Source organism: Pleuronectes platessa, chromosome 5 (assembly GCF_947347685.1).
Source record: "Pleuronectes platessa chromosome 5, fPlePla1.1, whole genome shotgun sequence".
Classification (NCBI taxonomy): domain Eukaryota; kingdom Metazoa; phylum Chordata; class Actinopteri; order Pleuronectiformes; family Pleuronectidae; genus Pleuronectes; species Pleuronectes platessa.
The window spans coordinates 16,854,739-16,866,979 of record NC_070630.1 but is presented as its reverse complement, the minus strand read 5'-3'; the positions used below and the strand labels follow the sequence as shown (position 1 = coordinate 16,866,979).

Sequence of the window (12,241 nt, the reverse complement as noted above, 5' to 3'; positions counted from 1 at the left end):
TCCTCTGATCATCCAAGGGTGTGTGTGTGTGTGTGAGAGAGAGAGGAGGGTGCCTGTGTGGGTTTACAGTGGGAAACCGGGTCTGCTCCACACACACACAAACACACACGCACACACACACATAACCTCTCCACTCCCCTTGCCCTGTGTTTTCTCTCTGAAATTGCTGCGTTGATTCTGAAAATCAGTTCCAATTATTACTAATTACAGAGTAACATCATCTTCCTCCAGTGCGTGACCTCTATAAACCGATATCCATCAGAGTCTCTGCTGAACTATAGATTGTGTCTTTGTCTCTCAGGGCCGGAAACGACCCACAGTGTTAAACAAGGCACAAAATGATATCTTTACAGGGCGATAATTAGGCCGAGTGCCTGTCTGAGGCGGGAGAAAAGAAGAGGAGGGGTGAACACAAACTACTGAAAAATGTTGAATAACAGGACAGTAATGTTTTGGTACAGACAATATAGTGGAATTATAAATGGAAAAACACCTTAATCAAATTTGGAGAATGGGATTTAGAAGCTAAAATAGGAAAACCCACCTTCTTTGAACCTGATCCAAAGATTTTCTACGTGATTGTGTTGATTCTATCAGACACATTGCAGTTGGTCATTATTTGGGTGTCGATAAGTTGATTAATGATATTATAGTTGTTCAAACTGAAATCCAGCTTTTGTCCTTTTCTAAGGTCAAGAGTACAATTAGTCTCAAAGAAATGATCATCAGTGTATGTAAGTCCCTGGTGCAGTTTGTGGTGACCTTCATATCTTTAAAGTTGTGTGTTTTCAGGTACAATGAAAGCCTATCTCGGCTTTACAGAAGAATGTAGGAATGAAGGTTAAGACGACATATTCTTGTGTGTGTGTGCTGCATGGTCGAAGTCACATGGCAGGTCAGTAGCAGGTCACTGGGGGAAAAACATCATCGAACACGAGCTGTGAAACTGGAATCTGGACTTTTTTCCTCACTAAAATTGGATTTTCAGCATCGGAGCAGAGTGAGAAAGAAACAGCCGTAGCAATCACTTTCTAAAACTCACTAATTTCTTCATCATGGAGATCCAGTGATAAATGTTTGCAAGTAATATTTAGCTCTGAGTTTAATGTAAAACTTGAATTTCTTAGTTGTTTTGTCTTTCTTTATGAAGGACAACAAGGTCGTTCGGTTGTTCATTTAGCCAGGACACTAAAAAGAGAGACTTCATCTAAGAGACTACTGGTCAGGACTGTCCTGTAATAAACAACACAATCAACAACTGGCCCTTAAAGTCGTCTGTACAAGCAGCTTACTATGGCCCATAGTGGTTTTATTGTTAGACAACTTCCAGTGGCTGTAGTTATTATGATGGGTGCGTAAAAAGTAGCCAGGTGACGCACTCCCTGGATGCATGGAGGGAGGGATGGATGGAAGGAGGGAGGGAGGGAGGGAGGGATGGAAGAATGGAGGAATGGATGAGTGGATGAATGGATGGAAGGAGGGAGGGAGGTAGAGAGGGATGGATGGATGAATGGATGTGTGAGTGAATTTAAATTTTTCGATAAACTACCTCTTTAATCACCACTTGAGGTTTTATCAGTCAGAGCAATTGAAAGTAAATCACATGCAAACTGTCGGTCAGTAAAGCTGTGGTTTATTCATATGAACATGTTGAAAACTCGATACATCATTGTTTCTCATTATAATGTATAGTATATGTACTTGTTTGTATATATATATATACATTCAGGCCATAATTACAAATATTACATATATTAAACAAAGAAATAGAAATTTGATATAAAACTATTTTACTAAAATTGATAAAAGAAACTGTTTTTTAATGTTTGTTATACAAGTGGTTACCATGTGAATTAGTTTGATTCTACCTCAGTGATGAAAGTCATCATATATATACCTTTATAAGTGCACATATAAATTAAATAATTAGTGAATATATCTGCAGGAGACAATTAAATAAAACAGGCATTATCAGATAAGGCACTTTAATTACATCAGTATAATCTGCTGTACATTACGTTACTGAAGACACCAGTGCATTACAAAAAACAGGACTGGCCCCAGAGGACAGAGCCATAAAAATGACCATGTAAAATCAATCGTGGCAATGTGATGCAATGAAGAAACAATGTGAAAGAGCTGTGGTGTTATCGGTACCGAGGCTGAACTGCTGGAGATGAATCTGAGGAATGAACGTACGTTTGTGTCTGAATGACTTGAGACACTCCGACAGAAACGAGCGGGGGAGGAGGGAGGGAAAAAAAGGTACGAGACGACCATGGTTTATAAATGGAGATTCACACCATGCAAATCACAGACGGACCGTGATCCCCGAAATCTTTCCGGGCATGTGTTACGTTGCACGTGTCTCCATGGTAACCGAAGTGGCAGTGTCAAGGATTGAAGTTGCCCAGAGCGTGACCTTGTCTTTTCACAAGCGCACACAGCTGCATCCCTCTCTTTTTCTGTCTCTCCCTCTGACTCAATCCATCCAATTCTTAGACCAGCTGCCTCTTTGTAACCCCCCCCCCCACACACACACACACACACACATACACACCCTGGGCAACCAGAGTGGAGACACGTTGGCACCACTACTTTCCTCCTTCCTCACGAAAAGCCAAAGCAGTTCCTCCTCTGCCTCTTGCTCACAGACAAACTCGACTTGGTGTGTAAATGAGATACAAAAGGACATCCAGTTGTCAGGAGCTGTTACTGGGATCTGAAGCAGGACGAGCATGTCCCGCCTTTATCATTCTCTAACTGCGGGGTGATGGTGTCGGGGACTTCCGATTGGAGCAGGTCTTTCTCGCTGGCGATGATGTGTTTCACCAGGCAGTTCGCTGCTTCGTCGATGTTGATGTTTTCCTGGAGAGGGGAGTTGGGAAAAGGTGCGGGTAGAAAAAACAGGATAACAATTTATTAAGGCATTAGCATTTTGATAGAGACATGTGAAGGAGCAGGGAAGTGAATCAAATGGATCATTACGAGGCTGAGTAGATGGATGAAGCACCAGCAAGCAGCAATGATGTGAAGACTAACTTAAAATTGAGTTTTGCATGCGTTTCCTCACAGTAGCTGTCGGCCGTCTCTGCAGCTCAGGCAGTGACAAATTATAACTTTATTCTAATTTCTGAAGAAAGGCAGAGAAAGAAAAGTGCTGTGATCAAATCAAAGACGTCAAAACGAAAACAGTCCCATTTGAACAACGGAATTAGAGCCTAAATACAAAACAACAACCAAAACCAAAACCTTCAGTAGAACAAGTACAGCATCAAATCCACTTAGATTAAATTGTAGTGGTTTTTGCAAACATAAAAAGAATGAACCTGTTGAATCCTCTTTTCCGAGCAGGGACAACTATCAAATAAAGAGTGGCTTCCACATGTTATATTTGTACCAGAAAAAAGAGCTACACAAAGACAAGAGGGAGCTCTCCGAAGAGGCAGAGAAGGCCAGGCCAAAGGTTCGGGGAGCCAGCAGCTACTGTGAAAGGTTAGCAGCGGGGGGTGTCAAGGAGGCGTCCCTGCTCACTGCTCCGCCACCAGGAGATGTTCAGGGATAAAGGGCGAAACATCTCTTGACCCGGTGGTCCCCGGCCGTTGACCAGGTGGTCCCCGGCTAGGTGCAGCAGGCCCACATGAAGAAGTACATTCAAACCCAAAATATATCCAAAGATTCAATTCTTTTCAAATATTCCAAATATAATATAAATAATTCCAAAGCAAATCAATAAAAGGAAAAGTGAATCTTCTGAGTGGTTGTTTTGAATAAAAGCTGCGACAACAAACTGCAGGTACTGATTTGAATAAACAGATCTGAAAACAGAATAATTATGTTTGACTATGTAAGACAGAAATAAGTGCTGCTCATTCTTTTCTGCTCCTTTCACGCTGCAAATTAGGAATAACTATACATAATGTTTTCGTACCACTGCACTAAATATTCCTGTGAATACACATTTCTCCTGATGTCATCTTTATGATGCCATTATGAAAAGTTATTCTGAAGAAGCTCTGGCTTAATTGGATACAGACAGGAAGTATGGGGGCAGGTGAGGGAAGACAAAATACAATGGTCTGGAACTACTGGGTGCATGTGTGTGTGTGTGTGTGGGGGGGGGGGGGGTAACAAACTGAAGTGAAAACTTTATTAAATTATTGCAGCCTATTATTATTATGTTCTCTGGCCATCAATGTCTCTCTCTCTCTCTCTCTCTCTCTCTCTCTCTCTCTCTCTCTCTCTCTCTCTCTCTCTCTCTCTCTCTCTCTCTCTCACACGCACACACACAGTTTTGTACATGTGAAGTACACAGCAGGAGGAGTAGAGCTCAAACAGTGCTCAGTGGGATGTGACATGGTGGCGTCTGAAGAGGCCTGAACCACTCACACATACAAACCATCTGTGTGTGTCGTGATCTGTCCTCCTTACTGCACAGATCTGGAGACAGAGATTCTGCCACAACAAAATAAAACAACAACAAATCTGCTCCTCCTCTGCAGTCGGCCAGCTTCACTTCTCTGCACACGGAGCACATCTAGATAAAAGTTGGAAATGACTCATCTGGCATTAATGAGGCAGTGGGCTTATCAGTACATGTGACATTAAAGGCATCAAATTGATTCATCATTATAGTTTCAAATAGGCCGAAGCTGTTGGAAAATGGCAGCACACTTCCTGCTGGGATGTTTTTATAAAGCAGACAGAGCAGACAGCTCTGGACATTCCCCCTGAACACCAGTTCACTGGAGCAGCAAGATTTCTTTCACAGAGCAGCTCCAGCTGTGTGACATTCTATGATTTGTCCAACATCAGATGACTGGTTGTATGTGTGTGTGTGTGTGTGTGTGTATGTGTGTGTGTGTGTGTGTGTGTGTGTGTGTGTGTGTCTGTGTGTGTGTGTCAATCAATTGACTGTTTTTTCTGCCTCAATTTGATCGGATTGAAACATCAATCTCTTCTTTCACAACAGTTAATTATTTTAGGTCAGCACCACTTGTGGCCTCCATCACCTGATTGTCTTCCCAAGCAGTATTTTTTTCTGTTCTTTCTTAACATACTTTTAAGAAAAACACAAAAAATGCAATATCCCCTGGGTACCCCCATTGCTATTGTGTAAAAGAGCTAAACAAAGTGTATACAAAAATGGTATTTATAAACTGCACCATATTTCATAAAACCTCATTTATATAGCACTTTAGCAGAAGTTTACAGGGGTTCACAAATAGAAATTCAACTTGTTTCATTTGTAGCTAAATCTGAGTGCCTTTTTGTGCTGTTTATAAATGTATCACAGGTTTGTATACATGTGTGCTTGTGTGTCTATGTGCACGTCTTAGTCGTTTTTTCTTTTCTTCTCATCCAACTGGGAGATTCCTGCTCAGCATTAGCTGCTATAACCAGGGCGTGAGCTGGTGTGTCAGTGTGTTAGTGTGGAGGTGGGTGAATCCTCAGCTCATTTCACAGCCACAAGCCACTCACTGCTCCTCTGAATGTGTCACCGAGTCCTGCATTATACTGCAACTTCAGTTCTGTTCCTTCAGGCTTTGTGAAAGGTTTATTTTTTTCAAGGTACTTATCTCCTCTATTTGCTGCTCTACATTTCTTTACTAAATACTTAAGACTATTTACTTAGTAATGAGGATGTCTTTAGAACTTGATTTTCATATCTGCCACATTCAGAACCACTCGTATATAGATATAGATATTCTACTTTTCTGGTTGCTGGTTACTTAAAACTAAACTCTTTTGTATTCATAGCGAATTGATCAGTCGACCTGCTCTTGGCTCCCACTCTGTAATTATGGACGGACATTAAAGAGGCAACAATCCTTTCATCTAAATCTAAGCATGAAAATGATACAAGCCGATTTCCAAAAGGAAAAGGTCAAACTACTCTTTTAGGATCTGTGCCAGTCAATACAAAACAGTGGACTGATACTTTCCCAGCTGCCCCAGTTCTAACAACACGGGAGGAATGTCTTCCGTGGAAAATCCGCACAGCTCAATGATTGAGGCTTTATTCATACACTAAGACTAAATGGACTCGTTCTACTCAGCATTTGAAATGGATTTCTTCACATCCTGAATGTGCCTCTGTCTGGGGTGGCATCTCCACAGGGCGATCAGGTGCTCCGTCTGACACAGTGGAGCTGGTCAGGAGTCAGCTGCTCCTAAAGGACATTTACACAAGAAGGGCACGCCTGCTGACATGGGGGCTTAAACCTCGGAGCTCCTGTTGAAGGCCGGCCATTGTATTCACCGCGACTTCTTGTGTGTGTGTCTGTGTGTGTGTGTGTGTGTGTGTGTGTGTGTGTGCCTGTGTGTGTGTGTGTGTGTCCCATCTTTCTCACCTTGGCAGATGTCTCGTACCATCCCACAAATCCGTTCTCCTGGCAAAACTGCTCCATCTTTATTCCGTTATTCGTGAGCACGTCCCGGCCCTGGTCACATTTATTAGCCAAAAGCACAGTGGCTACATTCTTCCCATTGGCAAGTGTCAGTTTGGAATCCAAGTCCTCCTTCCATTTAGCCACGGCCTCCAAGGAGGCGGGCCTGGTGACGTCGAACACAATGAAAGCGCCCATGGCCTCACGGTAGTACACACGAGTCATGTTGCCAAACCTCTCCTGACCTGGAAGACACGCACAAACGTATACAATGCACACACAAAAATGGTTTTAATTTCATAGCTTCATGGATGCATGCTCAGTATGTTTTATTTTCATTTAGGTGATAAATGAATGCAGTGTCATTTCAGCAATCAGACACAAACTCTTACACAAGTCATTCAATTTACTTAGTTTATCCCACTTCTGTCTGATATGTGGACACATTATTTACATACCTCATCTCCTCTATAACCTCCACACTCTCATTCATGTTTTTACAGTTAAAAGAACTGTAGTAAGACACAAGATGCAGAGGGAGATAGAGGCATGATTTGATGAGGTGAGAGGTATCTGTAGTGTGTGTGTGCGTCTGTGTGTGTGTGAGAGTGTGTGTCTGTGAAGTTTTTCTCGGTAAAAAATCCTCAGGGTAAAATTAATTCGATAAGCTCTGTTGGAATGTTGTATCCACACGGATTTTACCATCCATAACTCCAACATCGGTAGCAGCTGCATAGTTGCAGAATAAAAAGACATTTTCTAAGGCGAACCTCCCGAATGCACTTTGTATGTAACTGTGCTAATTCTCTATTCACCTGCTCTTCAGCACTTATGGACGAGAGCACAGGGTCGGCCGCTGGACACCTGGGAGGATGTGTGTCTTGTTCAAGGAATTACAGTATCATAGGCAGAACCTGTATTATTCTACAACACATATCACTCTAGTATTATCATACACCAAGTGAAAAAACTGTTCCTGCCTTTCTGTATAAGTAAGGGCTAACCCTCCCTCAGTCCAAACCTCTCGCCCCCCAACCACAACCTTTACAGTATATATAATGAATTAAGCAATAATAAAATAATAAGAAACCCTTGGTTGTTACTAGTTATGTGTTTGGCTTATAAAAACTCAACTAAACCCAACAACTGTTACTAGAATTTGATTCCACATTGCTTACTGCAGACTGGTGCACAGACATCTTTATATCATCCATTCAAACTGAGCATTGCCCACTTTAAACCAGTGAGAAAACTTTTAACTTTTAACTTTTAAGGAAGAAAACTCAGTTGCCCCAAACATCGGCAGTTCATCTTGATATTGTGTCTAAATGTTCTGAAGCCACATGACTCCCACAGCTCAACGTGCACAGCACATCTATGGGATTTCAAATGTAATGATAGCAGTACAACTCATGTCGTGTCTCCGTGGACCGGCCCGAGCAGCTGTCCCTGTCACTGTGTCGCTGCAGGCCACAGAAAAATGGCCACCAAAAATAGAACGGCTGAAGATGTTATTTGTCTTGGGAAATGCTTCAAAACAGTCAGTGAATTATTACATCTGTGACATGAGAAAACTTTAGTCCCTCTTCAAATCCCCAAACAAGCTCACAGCAGCGCTGGGTGGAGAACAGTCAGGCTTTGGTTGGGTCTCATAGATTCAAATGTATTCATTTTAAACGGGACATATTTTTTAGGAGACCAAACTTCTGCATGCTCTTTCTTTATGATTCTCTATTGGATAGAGTTAATCCTCAATAATGCTGAACTACAATTGACGTTTCAGCCCCCCCCCCACCAGGACTTCTATAACTTCAGGGCCCACGCAGGGAGCACGTACTGTACAAGACCTGCAGAGGTTTCCTCTGGGAGACACTCATCCTCACACCACAATAGAAGCTTTCTGTACACAAGAGCTTGGGACTCAAATCTCCCTCACATGAGTTCGAGACACATGACTGCCTGCGCTCGCTGGCGAGGGAGCACAGGAGGGGAGAGCAGCGGGGTCAGAGAATTCTTCCAACCCTCAGCCGACACTCATGTGAGACCAAAGCGCTGTGCAGCCTTTAGCTTTTTTTTAATCGTAGCCGGCAGCATCACAGGCGAATATCTGAGTAAACCTGTGACGTCTGCGCTCGCCCCCTGCGCCAATCAAAGAATTCTACTCATGAGGAAGAAACATGACAATTTCTCTAATTTCTATCTACTGATCAAACAGGGAAATAGAACAGCATTTCAAAACAGCTCAGGTTATGGCACTGATCCCACAGACACAGAAGGCCATGCTTTTCAGTATGCAAGGCTGGAGAGGTAATTAGTGGTATCATAAGGTTCAAGACTGAATTACTGTTTTTATTATACTTAGTGTATTATTATAAATAGTGTATAATTGTATCTGTGGATATATAATTGGATGAGTGTGTACTCGAATTACTCTGTGGTGTAAATATATGTAAAGGGACATTTGTGTGTTGCCATCTGGCACAATTTAGATATTTTAATTTGTGTTATGTCATTTTTTCTTTTAACAGTGGTTTACACCAAAAATAATAATGATGTGGCAGGCTGTTGTCATGGCTACTCTCTTATATCATGTGGTGTCATAGTGATCTGTCATGTGGTGTCATAGTGATCTGTCATGAGGTCATGCAGCTCTCAACATAGGAAATGAGGCCAAATGATGATATCGATTTAATGGTTAATACATAAATGAATTAGATTTGTATATTCGCAGATGTCCGTCAAAACTGTTTGTTGATAAAAGTTAGGTATAGGTTGTATATACTTTCAACCAAATATAGAGTTTATAATAATGCAGTATTATAGAGCATGTGATTGTGGCTCTGGTTTTATGACTCTGTTTTCCTTGGGAATTTAATTTGAAAGGAAGCGTGTAATTGTAGCAATGTGTGTCCAAAGGATGTGGATTGATTAACGGGTCAGCTGATACAAATGAGAAGCATCCACCATGGATAGCTCGTCACATCATGGTTGTATGGCAAGGGAGAAATTACTTATTTATATTTTCTCTGGGATCACTCTTCTTTATAATTCTAACCTCAAACACTCTAAGACTTCAGAAAGTATGAATATAGTGTGAGTTTTTATTCTCAGGCCTCACACACACACACACACTCTGAGATGAAATAATGTATAAACTTCCCTGGAAGAATAAAGGAAGTATATTGTTTTCATTTGAGCGGTGGAGCTATGATAAATATTATATTTTTTATTAGGAAAGCTTTGACTCGAACTTTCCGCGAAAAGCAAAAGATAGATTTCATTGAAGTAGTTTTCACTGCGTGCTTGTACAGCACAATCATTCAGTAGTGATAGAAATCTAAACGTGATTTCCACCATGACCGTTATCTAATATACCTCATTATAAAATGTAGCCTTCAGTTAATTTGAACTTAATAGGGATTTTCAACAAAGTCCCTTGATTTGATTTACTACCAAATGGATGTGTCCAATTTCATTTAAAGATTGTTCTTTTTTTACTTGACCAATAAAGTAATCCATCCTTTTTTACCAGTACGTTCTATCACAATAGAATAGAAATGCTACAAATGTCTTACACATCGGGTATTTGTTCTTTTACTGTTCTCTAAGGCTGTGTCTGGTTTCAAAAACGTGCGTAAAATTTGAGTCATACGATAGTAAATCACACAAACTATCTTCATGCTGAGGAATTTTAAATTTCTTATCATATTTCCTGAACTTCTACACGTCTGTTTTTCCTCTTGTGCGTCTGCTCTTTCCACGTGAGCCGTGCGTAAAAGTCGGGACCGTACCTGCGATGTCCCACAGCTGAAGGCGCACAGTCTCCTGGTCCCAGTTGAGGACTTTGAGGGCGAAGTCCACGCCGATGGTGGCTCGGTAGTTGGGGCTGAAGTTGTGGTGGACATACCGCTTGATGATGCTGGTCTTGCCGACCCCGAGGTCCCCTATCACAAGGATCTTATAGAGGTGCTCCTTGTGGTGGTTGTTCTGCATGGCGACCGAGGAGGGCGAGAGCTGAGCATGAATCCACCGTAGAGTAGAGGACTCGGGGATGAAAGGGGGGAGAAAGCACAGGGCAGCGCAGAGGGAAGTGGAGTGTGAGTGGGGGATGAGGAGGGGAGGCGAGGTACGCCCTGGTCCACACAGGGAAGTGGAGCACAGACGTCTCGGGACCTTGTGACTCACGCAGGGGAGCTGCCCGAGTCTGTGCGTAAAAGTCTGGTATTCAGACTAAAAAAAGATTTGTCAGCACAGTGTTCGCATTTTCACAGGTTTGATGCTGTAGCTGGATGAGGAAGACATTCTATGAAATGTTTGGTTACATCACTAAAAACGATAGTTTGTGAGATCATGTTGTTTTGTGTAAAATATTGAATTCGTACATTAGCTGTCAGATAAAGAGTAAAATGTTCAATAATATCCAGTAGCATTACATGGAAATACTGAAGTATGTATAATGAGTCACAAGTCTAGCTAATAACACATCCTAAATAATGTACTTACCACCTAGAAATTTTAGAAATTGTATTTTATATTTGGTACTTTCAAGGGTTGGTTGTTATTATTCTTTATTTTTTTCAGGCAAATGAATTGGTTTTTTGTTATAATACATTTTTTGGTTTTAAGAAGAGCTGGAGAAGCTCAAAGCTTCTTATCACGAGGTTTGTCTAGGTCATACGACCAACCAGGAGAAGTTGAAAACCGAAATCCAGGAGGAGAAGATGAAGAAGAACCTTCTCCAAGAAGAGCTGGAGAAGCTCAAAGCTTCTCATCACGAGGACTGCCAAAGACATGCAAACGACCAGGAGAAGTTCAGCACCGAGCTCCAGGAGGAGAAGAAGAAGAAGAACAATCTCCAAGAAGAGCTGGAGAAGCTCAAAGCTTCTCATCACGAGGTCTGTCAAAGTCATATAACCAACATAGAGGAGTTCAAAAGCGATCTCCGGGAGGAGAAGATGAAAAATAACATTCTCTAAGAAGAGTTGGAGAAGCTCAAAGCTTCTTATCACGAGGTCTGCAAAAGTCATATAACCAACATAGAGGAGTTCAAAAGCGATCTCCAGGAGGAGAAGATGAAAAAGAACATTCTCCAAGAAGAGTTGGAGAAGCTCACAGCTTCCTATCACAAGGTCTGCCAAAGTGTTGCAACCAACCAGGAGAAGTTCAGCACCGAGCTCCAGGAGGAGAAGATGAAGAAGAATGTTCTCCAAGAAGAGCTGGAGAAGCTCAAAACTTCTCATCACGAGGTCTGCAAAAGTCATACAACCAACCAGCAGAAGTTACACACCGAGCTCCAGGAGGAGAAGATGAAGAAGAACGATTTCCAAGAACAGCTGGAGAAGCTCAAAGCTTCTCATCACGAGGTCTGCAAAAGTCATATAACCAACATAGAGGAGTTCAAAAGCGATCTCCAGGAGGAGAAGATGAAAAGGAACCTTCTCCAAGAAGAGCTGGAGAAGCTCAAAACTTCTCATCACGAGGTCTGCAAAAGTCATACAACCGACCAGCAGAAGTTATACACCGAGCTCCAGGAGGAGAAGAAGAAGAAGAGTGTTCTCCTAAAAAATCTGGAGAAGTTCAGGGTTACTTCTGATGAGGTCTTCCAAGGATATCAACCTTATGTTTCCAGAACTGAGCTCACTGAAGAAGAGGTTCTCTCCAATGTTCTCCCTGATCCCAAACCCAAGGAGACGGGGCTGCCTGAGAAGACAGAGAAACCCAAGAATGCTTCATTGTGTAAGAGAATCCGTCACCTTTTGGGGTTGTGCAGGAAGCAGAAGATGTCAGCGGCGCCAACATCCCCCAGCAACTGAGCTGACTTTACCTTCTTCACCTGCTGTGAGGACTGTCAA

General features: G+C 42.1%; 1 protein-coding gene across 1 annotated transcript; it reads right to left on the bottom strand.

The window, feature by feature from the left end:
* Nucleotides 1-2,470: 2,470 nt before the first annotated feature.
* rab38a (RAB38a, member RAS oncogene family) lies at nucleotides 2,471-10,382 on the bottom strand. Its single transcript, XM_053423029.1, has 3 exons — nucleotides 10,181-10,382; nucleotides 6,354-6,634; nucleotides 2,471-2,868 (listed from the first exon to the last, which is right to left on the bottom strand). Exons 1-3 carry the CDS (start codon nucleotides 10,380-10,382, stop codon nucleotides 2,713-2,715), a joined length of 639 nt encoding a protein of 212 aa, XP_053279004.1. The 3' UTR covers nucleotides 2,471-2,712.
* Nucleotides 10,383-12,241: the final 1,859 nt, after the last annotated feature.